General features: G+C 39.0%; 1 protein-coding gene across 6 annotated transcripts in view; it reads left to right on the top strand.

The window, feature by feature from the left end:
• Window positions 1–19,817, top strand: part of CHD7 (chromodomain helicase DNA binding protein 7) — a 135,288-nt gene that overhangs the window by 101,378 nt on the left and 14,093 nt on the right. For all 6 annotated transcript variants that reach the window (XM_061448411.1, XM_061448410.1, XM_061448412.1 and 3 more), the window contains 13 exons: window positions 2,581–2,757; window positions 4,046–4,189; window positions 6,207–6,462; window positions 11,081–11,291; window positions 11,806–12,001; window positions 12,201–12,368; window positions 13,015–13,194; window positions 13,471–13,581; window positions 13,668–13,873; window positions 14,831–15,030; window positions 15,623–15,782; window positions 18,745–18,834; window positions 19,392–19,495. In XM_061448411.1, the coding sequence (XP_061304395.1) occupies window positions 2,581–2,757; window positions 4,046–4,189; window positions 6,207–6,462; window positions 11,081–11,291; window positions 11,806–12,001; window positions 12,201–12,368; window positions 13,015–13,194; window positions 13,471–13,581; window positions 13,668–13,873; window positions 14,831–15,030; window positions 15,623–15,782; window positions 18,745–18,834; window positions 19,392–19,495 (2,203 nt within the window). The remainder of the gene's footprint in view (window positions 1–2,580; window positions 2,758–4,045; window positions 4,190–6,206; window positions 6,463–11,080; window positions 11,292–11,805; window positions 12,002–12,200; window positions 12,369–13,014; window positions 13,195–13,470; window positions 13,582–13,667; window positions 13,874–14,830; window positions 15,031–15,622; window positions 15,783–18,744; window positions 18,835–19,391; window positions 19,496–19,817) is intronic.

Genomic DNA, 19,817 nt, shown 5'->3' with positions numbered 1-19,817 from the left:
GAAGTTGTGCGAGGCCCATCCTTAGTGAGAGTGTGTTTCTGTGCAGACCTGGTGACGCTAGAGGTACCAAGTTACGTTTTTCTTTGAACAGCGTTGGGAAGAAATACAGCTTAATGTCAGAAAGATGCTTATTCCATGATCTTCAGTAAAGTTTATTTAGGTTAGGGTTTATTTGCAGCAGAATCTTAGTATCACCCATGAAAATAAGACTCTCAACTAATGAAATAGTGAGTGTGGTGCCAGACATCAAGTAACTTGTCCTGTTGCACGTTAGTTAACATAAATTTACACAAATACCAAGGAAATATATGCAGAGATGTCCACTGGGAAAAAAAAATTACTGTTTGTTTGGAGCCAAATCATAGAATCACAGAATAGTTAGGGTTGGAAAGGATCTTAGCATCATCTAGTTCCAACCCCCCCTGCTATGGGCAGGGACACCTCACACTAAACCATCTCACCCAAGGCTTCATCCAACCTGGCCTTGAACACTGCCAGGGATGGAGCATTTACAACCTCCCTGGGCAGCCCATACCAGTGCCTCACCACCCTTACATTAGAGAATTTCTTCCTTATACCCGATCTAGACTTCCCATTTATGTTTTAACCCATTACCCCTTCTCCTGTCGCTACAGTCTCTAATGAAGTGTCCATCCCCAGCGTCCCTATAGGCCCCCTTCAGATACTGGAAGGCTGCTATGAGGTCTCCATGCAGCCTTCTCTTCTCCAGGCTGAACAGCCCCAACTTTGTCAGCCTATCTTCATATGGGAGGTGCTCCAGTCCCCTGATCATCCTCACGGCCCTTCTCTGGACTTGTTCCAACAGTTCCATGTCCTTTTTATGTTGAGGACACCAGAACTGCACACAATACTCCAAGTGAGGTCTCACGAGAGCAGAGTAGAGGGGCAGGATCACCTCTTTCGACCTGCTGGTCACGCTACTTACCATGCAGCCCAGGATACGGTTGGCTTTCTGAGCTGCGAGCACATAATGAAGCTGGCTCATGTTCATTTTCTCATCAACCAACACCCCCAAGTCCTTCTCCACAGGGCTGCTCTGAATCTCTTCTCTGCCCAGCCTGTAGCTGTGCCTGGGTTTGCTCCGACTCAGGTGTAGGACCTTGCACTTGGCATGGTTAAACTTCATAAGGTTGGCATCAGCCCACCTTACAAGTGTGTCAGGGTCCCTCTAGATGGCATTCCTTCCCTCCAGGGTATCAACCCAACCACACAGCTTGGTGTCATCGGCACACTGTCCATGTCAGTGACAAAGGTGTTGAACAGGATGAGTCCCAACACCAATCCCTGAGGGACACCACTGGTTACTGGTCTCCTGCCAGACATTGAGCCATTGACCACAACTCTTTGCATGTGGCCATCCAGCCAGTTCTTTATCCACCGAGTGCTCCATCCATCAAATTGATGTCTCTCCAATTCAGAGACAAGGATGTCGTGTGGGACAGTGTCCAACGCTTTGCACAAGTCCAGGTAGATGACATCAACTGCTCTACCCCTGTCCATCAGTTCTGTAGCCCCATCATAGGAGGCCACCAAATTAGGCAGGCAGGATTTCCCCTTAGTGAAGCCATACTGGCTGTCGCCAAGCACCTTGTTGTTTTTCATGTGCCTTAGCATGCCTTCCAGGAGAATCTGCTCTGAGATTTTGCCAGGCACAGAGGTGAGACTGACTGGTTTGTAGTTCCCCGGTCATCCATTTTCCCCTTCTTGAAAATGGGGGTTATATTTCCCTTTTTCCAGTCGTCAGGAACTTCACCTGACTGCCACGATTTTTCAAATATGATGGTCAGTGGCTTAGCAACTTTATTCGCCAGCTCCTTCAGGACCCGCGGATGGATTTCATCAGGTCCCATGCACTTGTGAACATTCAGGTTTTTAAGATGGTCTCAAACCTAGATCCTCTCCTACAGTGGGCCTAGAGTCTTCATTCTCACAGTCCCTGCATCTGCCTTCCAAGACTTGGGTGGTGCGGTCAGAGCCTTTGCCAGTGAAGGCCGAGGCAAAGAAGTCATTCAGAAGTTCATCCTTCTCTAAATCCTGTGTAGCTAGCTCTCCCGAGAGCTTCCAGAGGCGGCCTACGTTGTCCCTAGTCTGTTTTTTACTTGCTACGTACCTATATTCTAATAGTCATAAATATGAAGCCTTAATGTACTTACAGCTTATTTGGATTGTTTGGGAGGACTGTCCCATACCTTTGATTTCAAGAAAATTCTCTTGACGGAGTTGGAAAAGCTTATTTTGAATGTTGCAGCAGTGCATTAATGCATCAAGGCGTTAGTACAATCCACGTGAATTACAACTGAAGTTCTCGTATAACGTCTTTGTAATGTATATGCAGGGATTTTGTGGGCCTTTTTACAGGATTAAAAGCATAGCTAACATGAAGCAAGTAGTAAACATTTGTATTCCCTCACTGAGTCAGCAATAATGACTACATTTACTTCATTCAGCGCCTTGGCCATTGTACTGTTCTGTATTTTTAAAGAATGAATTTTGAAGATGAAACAGATGTACTTGTTTTCGTGCCAGGGACTTTACTTAAACTTTTGCTGTTCTTTTTAGGGTCGTGTGATAAAGGGATCCTACAAGTTCCATGCCATTATCACAACATTTGAAATGATCCTGACTGACTGCCCGGAGCTGCGCAACATTCCATGGCGTTGCGTAGTCATCGATGAGGCCCACAGGCTGAAGAACAGGAATTGTAAGCTATTGGAAGGACTCAAGATGATGGATCTGGTCAGTGTGTACATTTATGTTTGCATCTTACATATTTTTATTCCTTCTTATTTATGGTTTCCTCAAAAAGTAAAAGAAGAGGTTTTCTTCTCAAGTAAAATCATCAAGTGCTGTTAAGAGTGAGGGAGAGCTTCTGAGAAAGTTTTTAAAATACCTGCAAGCATATCATACCTTCCATTTTTGAGTGCTGATGTTTCATAAGTCTCTTCGTTGTTTTAGACCTAGAATTATGTGGATTCTGTTAAGATTAATTTGTTCTTCTCTTTCTCTCTTTACATGTGACTTACTCTATAGTCACTTCACATAGACAGTTATTTAAACATATAGCATGGTCAGGTGGCCAGATATGTGTGCGAGAGTTAAACTGCTCTGCATTAATGTCAGCTCCAGAGTTACCTTGTTGTGTGGCCATAAGGATGTTCTTTCAGACTGACTAAGGAAGGGAAGAGTGAGTTGGTTTCTGATGCTTACCTAAGTATGCATTACATCATGTGCACAAAATACTTTTATTAAGCACACAGAGAAAAATAAGATGATTCTTTCTCCCTGTTTGTTAAATAATACTTTTCATGGAGTCTTGAGATCTAATGGATAAAAGTTTATAAAAATGCTGTATGCACTTTATTTTGCTTGTTGTGGTTGCTTAGGGGAAAGCTGATCCTTTAGGCGTGGCTGCATGTGGAGATACAGGACTTCTCTTGTCAGTTCTTGTTCTACTAGTAAACTCATGTATGACCTTCGGCTAGTTGCTTAACCTCTCTGGGCTCCTTCTCTAAAGCAATTTGCAACTTCTACTCTTGTCTTTGCCATTCATGCTCTGTTGTGTGTAGATGGAAAGTAGGACTCTGCTTCAGGTTCCCTATGTTAGAAACCTGCACACCAGCCCTGAAAAAATTAATGCACTGAGATCTCTTGGAGGTGTTGTAAATTGATGGATTTTCACTGGAAAGTGATGGAAGTGCACTGGAAGTGGTGGGATAAGTTCAGTTCTTATTTTGCTATTTAAAGTTCATTATATTTGTGAAAGGTCTAGGATGTTGTGGATCAGTAAAATCTCTTGTATAGGAAGGACTTTCGAAAGTGCATAAGTAATTCAGTATTTTTCTGGGCTGAAGGAAGGATGGAATACTAGTTAGAAATGTCTTTAAAAGTGCTATAAGTAGTTGGGGGTGGGGAGAAGAAGCAAAGGTAAGAGATACATACAGGGAAAGAAAAGAGAATTTTGTGTGTTAGTCCATTGAAAATTAATCTAGATGGATTCCTAGGCAACTATTCCTTAACCTTTCAGGAACATAAAGTGCTGCTTACTGGAACCCCTTTGCAAAATACAGTAGAAGAGCTGTTTAGCTTGCTTCACTTCTTGGAACCAGGTCGCTTTCCATCAGAAACCACATTCATGCAAGAATTTGGTGATCTGAAAACAGAAGAACAGGTAAACCTCTCTTGCACAATTTTGTGTTTAGATGTTGTGAAATTATCCATTGTATTATGTCTGAACTTTATTATTTGCTTTTACAAATTATACCTATTTACTTTTTGGAAGACCATAATAGTTTTATCCCTGGTTTTTGTTTTCATTTTGTTAACTTTTCTGCTTTTGACCAAAAGTAATTTGCTGTATCACTGTGGCAGGGCAGGGTTTGTTGTTTATGGGATCCTTTGTCCATGGATAATGCAGAAACACGAAAGGCTTCCCCTTGTTGAAATACGGTATTTAAAAATGGGGGTGAGGTGCCTTGTAACGGTTGCTGGAAGAAAATGCTTCTATAATTCCTTTAAGAGAATTAACTTGCCAGCTGACCTTCTTCCTTAAGCGTCACTGTCAGAGTGAGGGGAGTGTCCTCTCTAACTTCTGTGGTGTTAACGTCTGAGAGTTTTATCAATGACTTCCATGGAAACAGGAACACATTTGAAACCTAGTTTAGCAAGAGGTAACCAAATGGAGGGAGATTTTTTTGACTCATTCAGAAACAGATTTCTCAAGCTGTCCAATAGAAGGAATGCATAAGTCAATGCAGAATGAAGGACCCTTAGTGCAGCCTGTTTTGGACCTAGAATGTAAAAGCTTCTGATGATCATATATGAAATTTAAATATCATCTTGTATGTGTGAAAGTGTTTTAAAAAGTCAGTAGGTAACTTTAACATTAGGACTTACCTTGTCATGGCATCTTAATTTAGGCACCTTAATTTGACCCTGCGGTACTCAAACTTCATGGTTACATGCGTTTTTGTGTACAGCTTTGTGTTGGTTTTGTCTGAAAAATAATTTCTGGTATTTCTAAGTTTTGACTGCTTGAATTTGTTAACTTCCTTTGAGAGCAACTCTTTCATAGGGAATAGTCTAAATTACAAAACAGTAATTACAAAATAGATCCCCTAGCCCCTTACCTCCTTGAAAAATCAGTGTGTCCTGAGGGAATCATAGGATATGTTTGCCCAGATTGTGCAGTCAGATGCATGCCAGTCAGAATGGACTCTGACCTGATTGGAAGTGAGCCAGCTCTGATCCAGGAGCCATGTAGTCCTGTTAATGTAGTGTTTGAGCTGGAGTTTATCTATGTTAAATCTCAATGTAGCTTGTGTCTGGCCAGTTGAAAATGTCAGCAGAGCAGAACTGGACGCTTTTGAGGCCATACATAGAACTATTACTAAAGTAATGCCATCAGCCATGAGCAGAATTTGAGCCTGGATTGCTTGGGCCAACAAGTTTGGAAGAGCTGCCTCCTCTGCTGACATACTGTTAGTTGTTTTGGAATTTGATTTATCTTTCAAGTGATGGGCGAGATTATGTTTTAATGACTTGGGTTTTCTCCTCCATTCCTTGCAATCCCATTCCATGTATTTGAGGAAATGAACATTTCTTCATCCCTCCCCCATTTAGGATGTGTCTTAAAGAATACACTGCAAAACCTGGAGACACTAAAAATGATCAGTGTGTTACAAAATTCACAGAAAGAAAATGTTTTTGAGACCAGGCGTCAGTAGTTTCTACTTCAGTGGATGTCAAAATGAGGAAATAAGAAAATCATCAGAAGCAGATACATAAGGGAAAAATAGTATTAAATGTTGTGTCCAACGGTTAGAAGTTTAATTGTAAACTTTGATCTTGCAGACAGATTTGCTTATATAGCAGTACTTCGGCTTAGGTCTACATGACTGGTGTGCAATACTATCCTAGTCTAGAAGGATAGTTGTAGGTGAGGTCTGTTTAATAACAGTCACTAAACAAAGGGGTTGCACACTGAAAGTTGACTTCAGAAGTGTATACGTCACTGAGTTAACAACGAGCACTCAGTATGTAGGTTGTCGAGGAAGCATTTTTTTACATATGCACTCTGCTTGGGATCTGAGTTAGGAAACAAGGATTTTGAATTGAGGAAATTGAAAAATAAGTATTTGAAGCTTTGCAGTTTTAATTCAGTTACTTATTACGTGTATATTTCCTAGGTGCAAAAACTCCAAGCTATTTTGAAGCCGATGATGCTGAGACGTCTCAAGGAGGATGTAGAAAAGAACCTGGCCCCCAAAGAGGAAACAATCATTGAAGTTGAGCTGACAAACATTCAGAAGAAATACTACCGTGCTATTCTTGAAAAGAATTTCACATTTCTTTCCAAGGGTGGAGGTCAGGCAAATGTACCTAATCTTTTAAACACTATGATGGAACTACGGAAATGCTGCAATCATCCATACCTTATTAATGGTAGGCCTCCTATTTTTCTCATTTGAAAAATGGTTGTAAGGAAGTTCAGTAAGTTGGAAACTCTGTTCTAGTGTGCCTTTTTATTTATTCATTTATCATAAGTAGAAAAGTGAGATAATGTTTAGATTCTCTTAGGTATGGCTATATCTGCCAGCCATGACAGCATTGCCTTTGAGGACAGCTGTGGTGCTTTTTCCCAAGGTTTCTTAGCCCCGGTAGAGTTTGTGTTGCTGTTAACAAGTTTTCCTTTCTGTTAGCTCTGACAAACAAGACTTCAGTTACCATGCAGGTTGTTGGATGCTGGCATAAATCTGGCAGTTTTTTCTTCAGACTTAGAGTTAGCTGCTCTTATTTTCTTGCCATAGAACATTATGAGATAGTACCTTAAAGCTTCTGAACAAAAGGTGTGGGGTAAGAAATGATGACCAGGCTAGATTTCTGTGGCCACATGCTGTCAGGTCATTTCCTAATATAAGTAGTCAGGAAAAGATTTGTATGAATGTCATCTTAGACATTAATGACAAATACTGTTTTCCAGAGTGATGCTGTTGATTCTAGATCAGGATTATCTGAGGCAAGTAGCATAGAATCATAGAACTGGAAGGAACCCACAAGGATTGTAGAGTCCAAATCCCTGCTCCTCACAGGAGTACCTAAAACTAAATCATATGACTTAAGAGTCTCATCAAGATGCTTCTTGAACTTTTGATAGTCTTGGTGCCACGACCAGTTACCTGGGGACCTTGTTTCAGGGACTGACCATGTGATGAACCAGCTAGCTATAGCTGTCTGAAGCATGCTAAACTTGTGTGTGGTGGTCAAATCAAATCTGCCCTTTGAGGATGTAACAGAAGCCTCCATACACGGTTGCATTCTACTAGTTTCTTGTTTCCCAACTCCTTTTCCTTATTGTGTATAATTTATGCTATGGTTGGTTTAATGCTGGTTATAAGCTGCATGATGAAAGACTGTTTTGTTGAACAGCCATATACGATTTCATTTTTTTTATTGTATGACTTCCATATTGCACTGCTTATGGTTTTTTCTGTGACATTTTTTGTTTAAATGGGGGAAAGAATACTTAAACTGATTCACAAAATGACATCTAATTATACTTCGTGCGCAAGTAATTATTCCAAAGATGTAATGTAGGGTTACTCCAAAGTACTTCCCCTCAGCAATGCTGGTGGGCTACTCAGTTTCTAAACTTGGATGAGCTACAGTTAAATAGCTTGTGGTTCTGGTGTGGGGGTATTTTGTTTGTTGGTTCTTTCTGTCAAGTTTACTCAGCTACTTCAAGTTTATATAAATGAGTTTACCAGAAAATAGTTCAGGAAGTTCTGGTTATGAGCTTCTGAACTTGACACTTTTATGTTTTTCGGTTTTCAACTAGTTTTAACCTTGCTGTTATTTTTCCTTATTTCATATTTGCTAAAAGAAACAAACTGAATATTTTGCTGCTACTTTGTTTTGTCAAATAGAGTTCATGAGTAATGCTTGCAGTGTTGCCTACAGCAGAGAGTTGTGGGCTTTTTTCCTCAGAAGTCTTGTATCGTTCAGTGTCACCTGCTGAAGTCCAGGTGGCTATATATAGAATTTCAGATATTTTTTGATGACTGTATTGGAACCCTAATAAAGGGAGATGGGCTTGTCTCTTGAATGCTTTTGCCTTTATAACATTATTGTGACTTTTGAACATTTGGACTTGCTTGGTGTCATGCAGCAACATGACACCAAGGGTCAAGCCTTCAGATCTGAGAGAAAAGCAAATCCTGATTGTTATTAGTGTGGAAATGGAATTACTCAAACACATCCTTTGTAGTTCTAGGACAGAAAACACTCTTACATACTGTAGTTGTCAGAATCTGAAGTTTTCTCTTGTTGATTGATTAACAGTTTTGTACTTAGCAGTGGCACAAGTTTGTTGTAGTTCTGTTAAGGAGTCCGGTGCTGGTAGTACAAAATGTTGCATAGCACTCTCCTTGTGAAGCATTTGTTGTGGTAGCAAGTTCTTGAGTCCTCCTTCAAGTTCCTCTGAATCCTTGTTTTCTTCCAAGTTTACTGTTTTTGTGAGCATGCAGTACTGCATTGTGTGCTGGAATATCCAAGTAGAATGGTGTATGTTTGGTTTTGCATAATAGTTGCAAGCAAGTGTTCTGGATCGTCTTCATTTAAGAGCCATAGTAGATTATATGGTGGAAGTAGTATGGTAGGAGTTGAATGTGGAGTGGTTTTATTCATTTATTTCTTGATTTGTAGTTGTGTTCTGTGGAGAGGAAAATGGTGGTAAGCTGAGACTGTCTTTGAGTAGACTTTTGGGAGCTACTACATTTTGTGTATTCTCCAACCAACTTGGGCAAAGCATTGTCTGTCAGTTTTCTTAGAGTGGGACTCCTTGTTTTATCTACAGCAACTGTTCTCAACTTTTTATACATCACTCCTCTTTCGTCATCTCCAAGAGCCAGTCATGGGAAGTGCCTCTGTACTTATACATCATACAGTGTTGAACACTGGGAAGGTTTCCTGCTCTATTCTGTATGCCCTCTTGAGGCCTCTTAGCCTCTCCTAATTGGGATTGGAAGTGGGGGCTTCCCTGATGGACCAAAACTACATTCAAATACCTTCCTTTCATCCCCTGCTGAAAATAACCTAGGATAGGAACTCATGTTACAGACCCACACGTAGTTCATCAAGTGATTTTTGGGTAATGGGCTTCTCAATATACATCACTTAATTGCAATTGAAATGGAACTGGAAAAGACAGAGTGGTCTTTTATAGGGTTTAGCCAAGATAGGGTTTTTGAAAGAGCAGATTTTTGGAGGTCATGGTCTGTTATGGAAGTGGGTCTTGCCAAGACCAAACTCTTGATTCTGAAAGTACACTATTCATTAGACCTGTTTGGGTTTATTGTGGTGTGTTTGGCTTAGGTGGTTTGCTTTTGCAGGTGCTGTGTTTGCATATTGGTTTACTTAGTAGTAGCAAAACTTAAATTTGGATATCACAATTGAGGAAGAAATAAATGATGTAACGAAGAAAAATCACTCAAGTTACTGTATATGAACTACTTGACAGCCTGCTATATCCTGAAATAATGTAAGCACGCTACAGAATCTGAGATGTGCTACCGAAAATTCTGCCCATTTTGCAAGGTGGGAAGTGATACGTTTGAAGGGCACTTGAAGAGTGTCTGGCTGTACTATTGTCACGTGGGTTTATTTTTCTTACATGCAAACCATTTAATGCGTGGAGTATGGAATCCAGCTAAGGAAAATTAAGGGATGTAAAACTGCGTTCAAGGGTAGTCACATCTATGGTCTGTCGCTTTCTGTAAAATCTAGTAATGCAAGTGTATTGAGTATAGGAAGCAGTCAGCCAGCCTGCTTAGGGTGGTATCTAGTTAAGGCACTACATTACAGTAGGCACTGAACCAGCAACCGCAGAGGGAGGGTGCATTTGTGTGTTTGTTTACAGGCATCTACTTGGAACTGGGATGCAAGAGAGATGCTCAGCAGAAGTCTGGCAGTAGCTGTTGTTCCCTCCTCCCCCAACCCTCCCACCTTTCCTTGTGTTATTCAAAAGCAGTATTGATGCTGAATATACAAACCAGAAATACCTGGTAAACTGTATTTTGTCAAAAAAAAATCAACACACATGCACAATCCCAACAACAAGAAAAAACAGAGACTGAAAAAGGTAGCCCAAAAAAAAAGGGTTTACTTGAATATGAAATAAACTTAGAATGAAGATTCTTAACCTTTTATGTAGCCAAGAACAGTAATCTGATAATTCTTGGAATAGTCCACAGATTGTAGAAGTGACCAAAAGTAAAAAATTAATAAAAGCACAGAAGTGGTTGAAAAGAAACTGAATTTCAGTCATCAGGTAGTGAGCAGTACCAGGAAATATTTGCTGCTCTACATAGTGTTCATAGATAAAGAGAATGGCAAGAAAGAACTTACATACTCTTTCCAGAATTAGTTAAATATCGGATAGCTTCTTCAAACTGAGCAACAAAAAAATACACTGTGAGAAGAGAAGGCTAAATAAAAAGTAAAAATAATAATGTTACAGCTGCTTATCCTCCTCTTACCCCCTAAAGTTAGGGTTTTTTCATTGTTTGGATTTTTGATTCTATAATTAATAGTGGAAGGAGCAGGTCCAGGTAATGCACGTGTTGAAGCCTGGTTGTGATTCTGGAGCTCAGGCATCAAATGTGATTTCTATTCCTTATATTTTCTTGTGGAAACAAGATATTTTTTCCTCCATGTTGCATTTTTAAAAAGAACAGAAAATCTATTTGACCTGTTGGAATATGGTTTACTTTTTAGTCTTCTTTCTTATTATTTTTTCATTAAATTATGTGTGTCAAATAGTTGCATGAATATATTCAGGAAAGGGTTTACTCCTGTTTAAAAGAATGAATGCTCAAAGTTACTTTGTATTTGTGCTGTATTTGTGTGCATGTTTACTTTAAATTTAAGCTTAATATCTTTTCTAAATGTTTATTCACATAATGCTTATAGCATTCCTGCAGTTTCTATAGGGCATTGAAGGCAGGCGCGCTGTTGATAATAAAGCCCTTTGCAGTGTTCCTGTATTGCTGTCCAATCTTTGCAGGTGCTGAAGAGAAAATTTTGGAAGAGTTTAAAGAAACACACAATGCCGACTCTCCAGATTTTCAGCTCCAGGCAATGATCCAGGCTGCTGGCAAGCTAGTACTGATTGACAAGCTGCTGCCAAAACTGAAGGCTGGTGGCCACAGGGTGCTTATCTTTTCCCAGATGGTGCGCTGCTTGGACATACTGGAAGACTACCTCATTCAAAGACGGTGAGAGCAACAAAATAATACAATTCTAAATAAACTGTGCTTTCCTCAGTGGCCACTGTATTTAACCTGTGAATAATCGGTATTGAAAAGGAATGAAATTCAAACATATTACAGTACTTTCTGTAGTGATCTGGTACAGGGAAAAGCATACCTGTAAATTGCAAGTACTGAGATTTTTCGTCTGAGTGAATACAAAATGACCTCACATGGAAAGCTTTAAACCTTTTGGTTTACTACTCAGTGACATGTTTTGGTGGCTGTAGAGATTTTTAGCTTAAGCCTGAATGTTTATTTAATTCCTTGGAATGAAAGTCTGTTCTTTACCAAAAGAAGCAAAGCAGGAGACATAGTAGTGTGTCTTCCACTGATGAAGATAGTGGATGCAGGAGCAGTCACTCAGTTTGTTGTAGTCTTTTAACCCTATAGTAGCATAGTTCCTTTTTGGTTTAATTGCATATTCTAACAAACAATGCCATTGCAATGAAGTTCTCCATATAATGCATCTATATTTCAGGTACCCCTATGAACGAATTGATGGCCGAGTAAGAGGCAACTTGCGTCAGGCAGCTATCGACAGGTTTTCAAGACCTGATTCTGATAGGTTTGTTTTCCTGCTGTGTACAAGGGCAGGAGGTCTAGGCATTAATCTTACTGCTGCTGATACCTGCATCATTTTTGATTCAGACTGGAACCCCCAGAATGACCTCCAGGTAATACTACAAGATATCATTTTCTTAAAAATATTTATTTGCCTTTTTGCTGTGATATTCTCTACACCTACAAGAGAAATTATCTGCTGTCCCTCTCTTGAAAGCATAAAGATTATTACTTATATTGAAAGCAATGACTTTTAAAGTAAGTTCTCTGCATTGATTTGTCACCTGTAACTATCTGTCTTTGTTTCACCAGGCTCAAGCACGATGTCACAGAATAGGGCAAAGTAAATCAGTGAAAATTTACAGGTTGATAACAAGGAACTCTTACGAAAGGGAAATGTTTGACAAAGCTAGCCTGAAGCTTGGCCTTGATAAGGCTGTGCTACAGTCTATGAGTGGAAGAGAAAACGCTACAAATGGGGTGAGAATTAATATACTAACATGCATGATAAACAAATCCTACGAAAGCACAACGCTTACCTTGGCTTGTTTGTATATAGCTGGAGAACAGTTTTCAGATGGGAGTATAGCATGTATTTTAAAGTAGGGTTAATTAAGGGCAGGGCTACCTGAACCGGCTCAGCCTATCTAATGGCTCATTTATTGCCTAAAGCGTGCAGGTGGAGTCATGTTCCCTCAATCCACATCCGTTCTCATCATTCCATCCTTTACATTATGTTCATCCCAGCACTTTTTGGAGTTCTTCTAGTCACGTCTTTATGGTGTAGACTTCTTGCTTTGTATTTCTTTCGCTTTAGCTCTTTGTCAGTTTAGTAAGTTAAATCTGTGCCCAGGAGGAATTCAGCAATCATAAGAGCTGAAGTAAAGGGAGTCAGTGACAATGAATTATTAAATAGTTTAAACCACTCATATAACTTCACCCTAAGAATTTTGTTGTTTGTATTCTTCTTTTAAAGGTGACCTCAGCATGAATGTTTAATTGACCGATACCACATTATCATAGAGTTTCAGTTCTTAAAATGCTAAATAGGAATACCGTCAGTCTGATTATGCTGTCACATGTGCAAAAAAACCCAAACCCACCCCCCATCTCTTACATGTTACAGGTGCAACAGCTTTCTAAGAAAGAAATAGAAGATCTTCTTCGAAAGGGGGCATATGGTGCTCTGATGGATGAGGAAGATGAAGGGTCTAAGTTCTGTGAAGAGGATATTGATCAGATTCTCTTAAGGCGAACACATACGATTACTATTGAATCTGAAGGAAAAGGCTCAACATTTGCAAAGGTGTGCATTGACATTCAGAGGAAAATTAATAAAATGTGACCAGGGTAGATGGAAGTAGTATTAAATTGCCTTCTGTGTCAAGGTACTCATCTTAGATATTTCCCTCACAAGTGTTGTGTTATCTGTATTTCCAGTTGTGATAATTTCAAGGCTTACCTTTTTTCTTTCTTGAAATTACAACTTCATAACTCCTAAGTATTTTATTTACTGGTGAAAATAGATAGTCTTTGTAGCATACTGTTAAGAAACCAACGCAATTGTTTTCACATTTGCCAGGCTAGTTTTGTTGCATCTGGGAACAGGACAGACATTTCCTTGGATGATCCTAATTTTTGGCAGAAGTGGGCAAAGAAAGCTGAGCTGGATATTGATGCTTTAAATGGAAGGGTAAGAGCTTTGCAATAGTTCCTAGTACAATTAAATTGAAGATTTTTCCCTTCTCCTAAAGTTTTATATTTTCACTTTGATTATAGAATAACCTTGTTATCGATACACCAAGAGTAAGAAAGCAAACCAGACTCTACAGTGCAGTCAAAGAGGATGAACTGATGGAGTTTTCAGACCTGGAAAGTGATTCTGAAGAAAAACCTAGCACAAAGCCCCGTAGGCCTCAGGACAAATCACAGGGTTATGCAAGAAGTGAATGTTTCAGGGTGGAGAAGAACTTGTTGGTTTATGGGTAAGGATATACAAGTTAAATATACTGATTGTGGCTACAGAACTGAAAATGTGGAAATGTTATATAGTAAATAACTCATCTGTCTCTTGGACGCATTCACAAAATCTCTTACTGTGTAAGCTTTACCTCAGTACACTGTATACATGCCAGTGAGATTTTAAGTTGATGTATGTATATATAAGTTGTGTATATATGTGTTACTTAGCTAAAAGTGTCTCACAGATGGCTATGAGCTCATCAGTAATAGACGTAGATTTGTAATGCCAGAGTATTTGTTAATGGTTTCTCATAGCGTAAAGAATTCCTGAGTTAGCAAGGATTAATCTCTCTTTTCTAAGTGTTTTGGAGAACAAAAAGTGTGTGTGTAAAGAACAATGTGGTTGTGAAATCAACAGTCAATCTGGAGGTTTTCAACATAGATTCTGGTATTTTGGGGCCACTTAAATTCAGCTATTTGATACTTTATATTTTTCCCCATTGAAGTTAATAATTTGAGTTTTACGTCTTTGAAAGCAAGTAGCTATATTTGACTGCTAACATGGTGAGCTTCAGAATGAGTGTCTTTATTTTAGGAAGTTGTTTACAACAATTGTTAACAGTGGATTTCAGGATTAAAATAAGAATGATTCCCCAAATACCATGTTTGTAGGTATTGGTTGAATTTCGTATTTGTAGCTTACTGGGACCATTAGAGTTAAACATATGTACTTTATTATTTTGAGTGTAATCCAATTGCAGCTTTACGAGCAGTGAATTTATTGCCTGTTCTGTAAAATAAACATTCTTAACCCTTTGGTGGTAGAGGTTGGCTTCCCTGATGTAACCTGCAAATGCAAAATACATCGGTGCTAATGCAGGAGGTCCCAACTTACTTGGTACCAGGAGTTAAATTGAAAGTCAGCAATTAAAACACCAGTCAGTGCCCTGGCTGTTATATTGAACATGTTTTTCTTATAGCTGGGGTCGGTGGACTGACATCCTCTCACATGGGCGCTATAAACGTCAGCTAACAGAGCAAGATGTGGAAACCATCTGCCGGACTATCCTGGTGTATTGTCTTAATCATTATAAAGGGGATGAAAATATCAAAAGTTTCATCTGGGATCTGATCACTCCAACTGCAGATGGGCAAACTAGAGCTTTGGTTAATCATTCCGGTATGTCAACTCAATCAAATAATGTTTCCAGTAAATAGGAAGGAATTGCTTCAGTTGTGCTATGTATTTAGTTTAAACTATAGCCATTCTGACATGTCATAGAATCTTGTCAGGTTTTATGAGTAAGGTGGGCTTTGACTTGGTCTGTACTTAAAGGGCAAGTCTCCCTTGAACACTTTGCAGTGTTCATTTCCATAAATCAGTTTTGACCAGGTATTCCAGAGTGATATTTAAGTGGCATCTACTGCTGGAGTTAATCTCTTTCAAATTGCCATAAATCAGAAAGCTTGTTTCCTTATGGCCATTCAAATTCATGAGAGTTTTTACAAAAAATATTTATATACCACTGTTTTCTAGCTGGCACTTTGAGTTTTGAAATATTCACACCTAAATTTGCATGAAAATTTTGGTTTCTTTTTTTTTATTTGCAATTTTCTGTACTGAATTATGTTTCTGTTCAGGTTTTGGGAGTGGTGTTGCCCAGAAAGGAATAAATACAGCAGTGATAGCTTTAGATGGATATTTGTAATGTCATTTGGGGTGAGAGCTTTTTCTGTTAAGATTGTATAAGAAGTATTGGGGTTTTACGTAGGTCTGTCTGCACCAGTGCCCAGAGGGAGGAAGGGCAAGAAAGTAAAAGCCCAGAGTTCACAGCCAATGCTGCAAGACGCTGATTGGCTCACAACCTGTAATCCAGATGTGTTATTTCAAGAGGACAGCTATAGGAAACATCTCAAACATCACTGCAATAAGTAAGTATTAATAAATATTTCATTTAGAGGGGTTTGTTTTACTACATGCTTTTGAAATGCCCACAATTCTTTTGGATATTTTTAATAGGACACAGGGGCATTTAATACGATGAAAAAGCCATTATTACTTTTTAATTTGGGGATAATCATCTTAACAGATATCTGGATACTTCTGTAAGCTCTTTATGACTGATCAGCGCAGTTCTGAAGAAAATGGTTTTCTACTTAGTAAATAATGATGGAATCAGATGAGGTTATTCTTTTTACCATATAAAGGAAAGACTACACTAAGTCTATTTCTCTTGACAATTGGCTGTCTTTAAACAAAAGCTTTTTTTATTTCTTACCCTTCTTGTGGGGTTCTTTCAAGCTGATGTCCTTTAAAGTTTTGTTCCTTAGATGTTAAAGTCAAATATCCAGTTCTTAGTTTCCAGAGTTATTATGTAATATTCTTTTCTCCTTTTCTGCTTTGTTTGGGATAAAATACATCACTGAGTTCTCTTACCTGAACCAGTGCCCTGATATGATTTTTGAAATTCTAAACATATTGTTAAACTTGAAAGCTGTTGGGATTAAAGATCATTGGATGTTACATTGTTTTACTGTTGCAGAATGTCTCTTAAGAGCCTCTGTTACATTCCTTTGGCTTTTGTTTTGTAGTATCTTAGTTGTGTCAGCTTCCTTTGACAGCATCCTGGTTCTCCATCTCAGTTTTGCTTACTGTGTTTTTCATTATAGACATTGACCCTAACCCTTGGCCCAAAAGTAGCTTGCTTGGAGGTTGGGGAGAGGGTATTTGCTTTGGGAGTTTTGGGGGTTTTGTTTTATTTCAGACTTATACTCCTCATTACATATATACCATGCAGATGTAATGCAGTGTTACTGAAAGGTCATAAATTACTTTTGTGGTTTTAATATATATTGTGCCTTACTACTGTTTACTGGAAAGAAATTATTGATTTTAAAAGTACCTGTAGCCTGTCAATAGGGGGTGTGATGTGAAGGAGGAAAGGCATTTAAGGGGTTTATTAGCTTGTTTCCAGATGCTAAGCAAGCTTAATTCTCAGCTGATGAAAACAGGTACTTACAGAATTATATTAGCAAGTGCACTTCCAAATAAACTGCTTTCTGATTTTTTCTGTACTGTTACTCTGATCTGTTATTACATTTTACTTGCTCTTAAAGTAATTAAATTCTTCCCTGTAACATTATTTTAATCTCCCAGCTAACATGTCTTCATTACTTGTTCTATCAGTTTGCAGATCAGATTTAAATTCATTTTTAAAATACTAGTTCTGTAATAATGCAGTAGAATAATTACCAGGATCAGGAATCCTAAATGTGCAAGAATGTTTTCAGTTGCAGTCTTTTTCCTTCACTTCCCAGATCCACCAGGACTAAGTGAATTGTAGAAGCACCATGTTTAGCCCAGGTAAAAACAAACAGAGGTGAAAGCCAATTAATAATCTCAATTTCCTTCAAAAGGTACCAGTCGCAGTTGGCTTTAAAAGAATTGGCGTCCTATCCTTATGCAACATGTATGCTGTTTTAGTGCATAGGACTCCTGAAAGAGCCTCTGGTTTTTGGTTGATTTTTTTTTTTTTTTTTTTTTTTTTTTTTTTCCCAGCTTCTCTTCTTTGGCTTGATGTAACAGCTGTTATTGCTTAATACTAAGATGATAGAGACCCTTAACAGCTTATTTACATAGCCACACAGGGAGCAGGGACGCCTTACTGGTCCCAGTTATCACGCATACAAAAAGAAGCATGTCTGACATGTTTTGAATTGCAGACATGACCTTCATTCAAATCCCTGCTCTTCTGAGGTTTGCTTGGATAACACGTGTAAAACCGGGTATTGCTCTGGTTGCATCTGATCTCTAATGAGGAGCTCTCAAAACTGGTGGTGGTCTAAATTTTTCATGCAAGCGAGTGATCAGATTACTGCTTCTCTGGTCATCCTTGCTGTTCCAGGAGCAGCAGCAATTCAACAGTTGCCGTGATGAATTTGGGTACAGCGAGAGGGCAGGCTGAGTAATCTCCGTTTTAGCTGGTACTGATTCTACTTCATGAACTAGGCAGCAGGGGGTGCCCTGATTTGGGCAAACATAGGAGAGCAGGATTATTTTCAGGTAGATACTTTTTCTACAGAGATGACCTCTTTTCTAGTCACCTTGAAAAGCTAGTCTGCCATGCTCTCTCCTGCCAGCTTCAAGTGTGACCACAACACCTGACAGCGCTTCCAAAAATGACTGTAGTATTGCAGAAATGGGGAAGAAATAAACATGGGCAATGAAGATTTTTCACTTCCTCATAGTAGTTAGGTTGTGCACAGGTAAAATTAAATAGCAGTTTGAACTATAAAGAGTAAAAATAGTTAATATCTCCCAAGGGAAATGGGGGATTATTTTTTCCCCCCATTCTTGGAAGCAAAAAGTTGTATAATCTGCAAACCTGACATTCCATATTGAGGGTTTATTGTAAGGTAGTAAAACCAGATTTTATATCTCATTTATTCCTACAACTTCTGATGTGCTTCCAAAAATGGTATTAAGGCAGCAGCTGAGGAAATTTTATGAGATAATGAAGCAGAACAGTTACTGAAAGCCATCTGCTCAGTTGTTTACAAACTTGCTTCAATACTTCAGAGGCAGTGGTAGAGTACGTGTCTAAACTTCACAAGCTGCACTAGGTAGAACTAAATGAAATGCAGTGGGGCCGGGCTGAGCTGGGTCCCTCTCTGTGCAGTGTAAGCAGTTGCCAGGCAGGCCTGTTGGAAGCCAGCAGAAAGCACCACACAGAGGTGATTATGTGCCACCATCTGTCACGGTTCAAGCCTACCATACAGCATGGCTAATCAGCCTTGGCAGGATGATGGATGAACAGCAGCAGCTGCCAAAAGCCACTGTTGGCAAACAGTCCTGAAGTTAAGAACTTTTTTCCCCCTCTGCCTTCCTCTTCAGGGTCCTGCTGCGTGTCCGCATGCTCTACTATCTACGACAAGAAGTTATAGGGGACCAAGCAGACAAGATCTTAGAGGGTGCTGATTCAAGGTTAGTGCAAGTGCAGGTTGATTTTTTTTTTTGCTGTATGACGTTGGTTTTTGTAAAATACATGTACTGTAGTAGTGGAGCATTTAAAGGTTGTCACGGTTTATCTCTTAAATGTCTATTCTCAAGCAGCCTTAATTATTTTATCAAGAGCGGTGGGTAGTTTCCTTGGGGGAGGAAACGATGTGGGAAATGACAAAGGCGGATTTTCAGTTCTGTTAATATTGAGGGATTATTCTATCTCAATTTAAAAAATTTTTAAAGATATGCTAAGATCTTGAATTAATCATATTTGGATAAGCATTGTCATTCCACTCCCAAAATAGCTGAATGTTGGGTTTTTTTTTTTTGGGGGGGGGGGGGGCTTAAGGGGGGTGCGTGTGTGTTTTTGTTTAACCATCCTAATTATTTTTCAAGTTACCTAAATTCCTATGTTGGGTTTTGGGTCTTCCCTCAAAATTCATATTTAGAGAACAGCGTGAACCCCTTCTTTATTAAAAAATAAATAAATGAATTGTCCAGTAGTGCCTTTGAGAATATATATAATGGTGTCTTCACAGTGAAGTAGATGTATGGATACCTGAGCCATTCCATGCTGAAGTTCCTGCAGACTGGTGGGATAAGGAGGCAGATAAATCCCTCTTAATTGGAGTATTCAAACACGGTAAGTGATGTCTCACTCTGAACAAAACTCAGTTGTAAAGCTTTCTGTGTGTAGGACTGTTCAGTCATAATATTAACAAGTATTGTTCCAAAGAACTGTTGGCTTGTATCTCCCTTTTTTCCTGCCTGCATTAAAAACCCTAATATGAGCTGTAAATATCAGATGCTGTTTTTAAATGTTTGCAGAACATTTGAGAAGAAAACATTACTTTCTTGGCTGTAAATAAAACAAAACCATATTTGTTTAAATAATAGCCAAATAGTAAGATAGATCTCCATAAACTTTGCTTCCAGCACTGCTTCACTTGCTAACTCTGCCAACC

This window comes from Pezoporus flaviventris, unplaced genomic scaffold, assembly GCF_033815535.1.
Source record: "Pezoporus flaviventris isolate CSIRO_AGI_PZ_B2104156 unplaced genomic scaffold, CSIRO_AGI_Pfla_v1 ptg000007l, whole genome shotgun sequence".
In the NCBI taxonomy this organism is placed as follows: Eukaryota; Metazoa; Chordata; class Aves; order Psittaciformes; family Psittacidae; genus Pezoporus; species Pezoporus flaviventris.
This window is presented reverse-complemented; position numbering and strand designations above follow the sequence as displayed.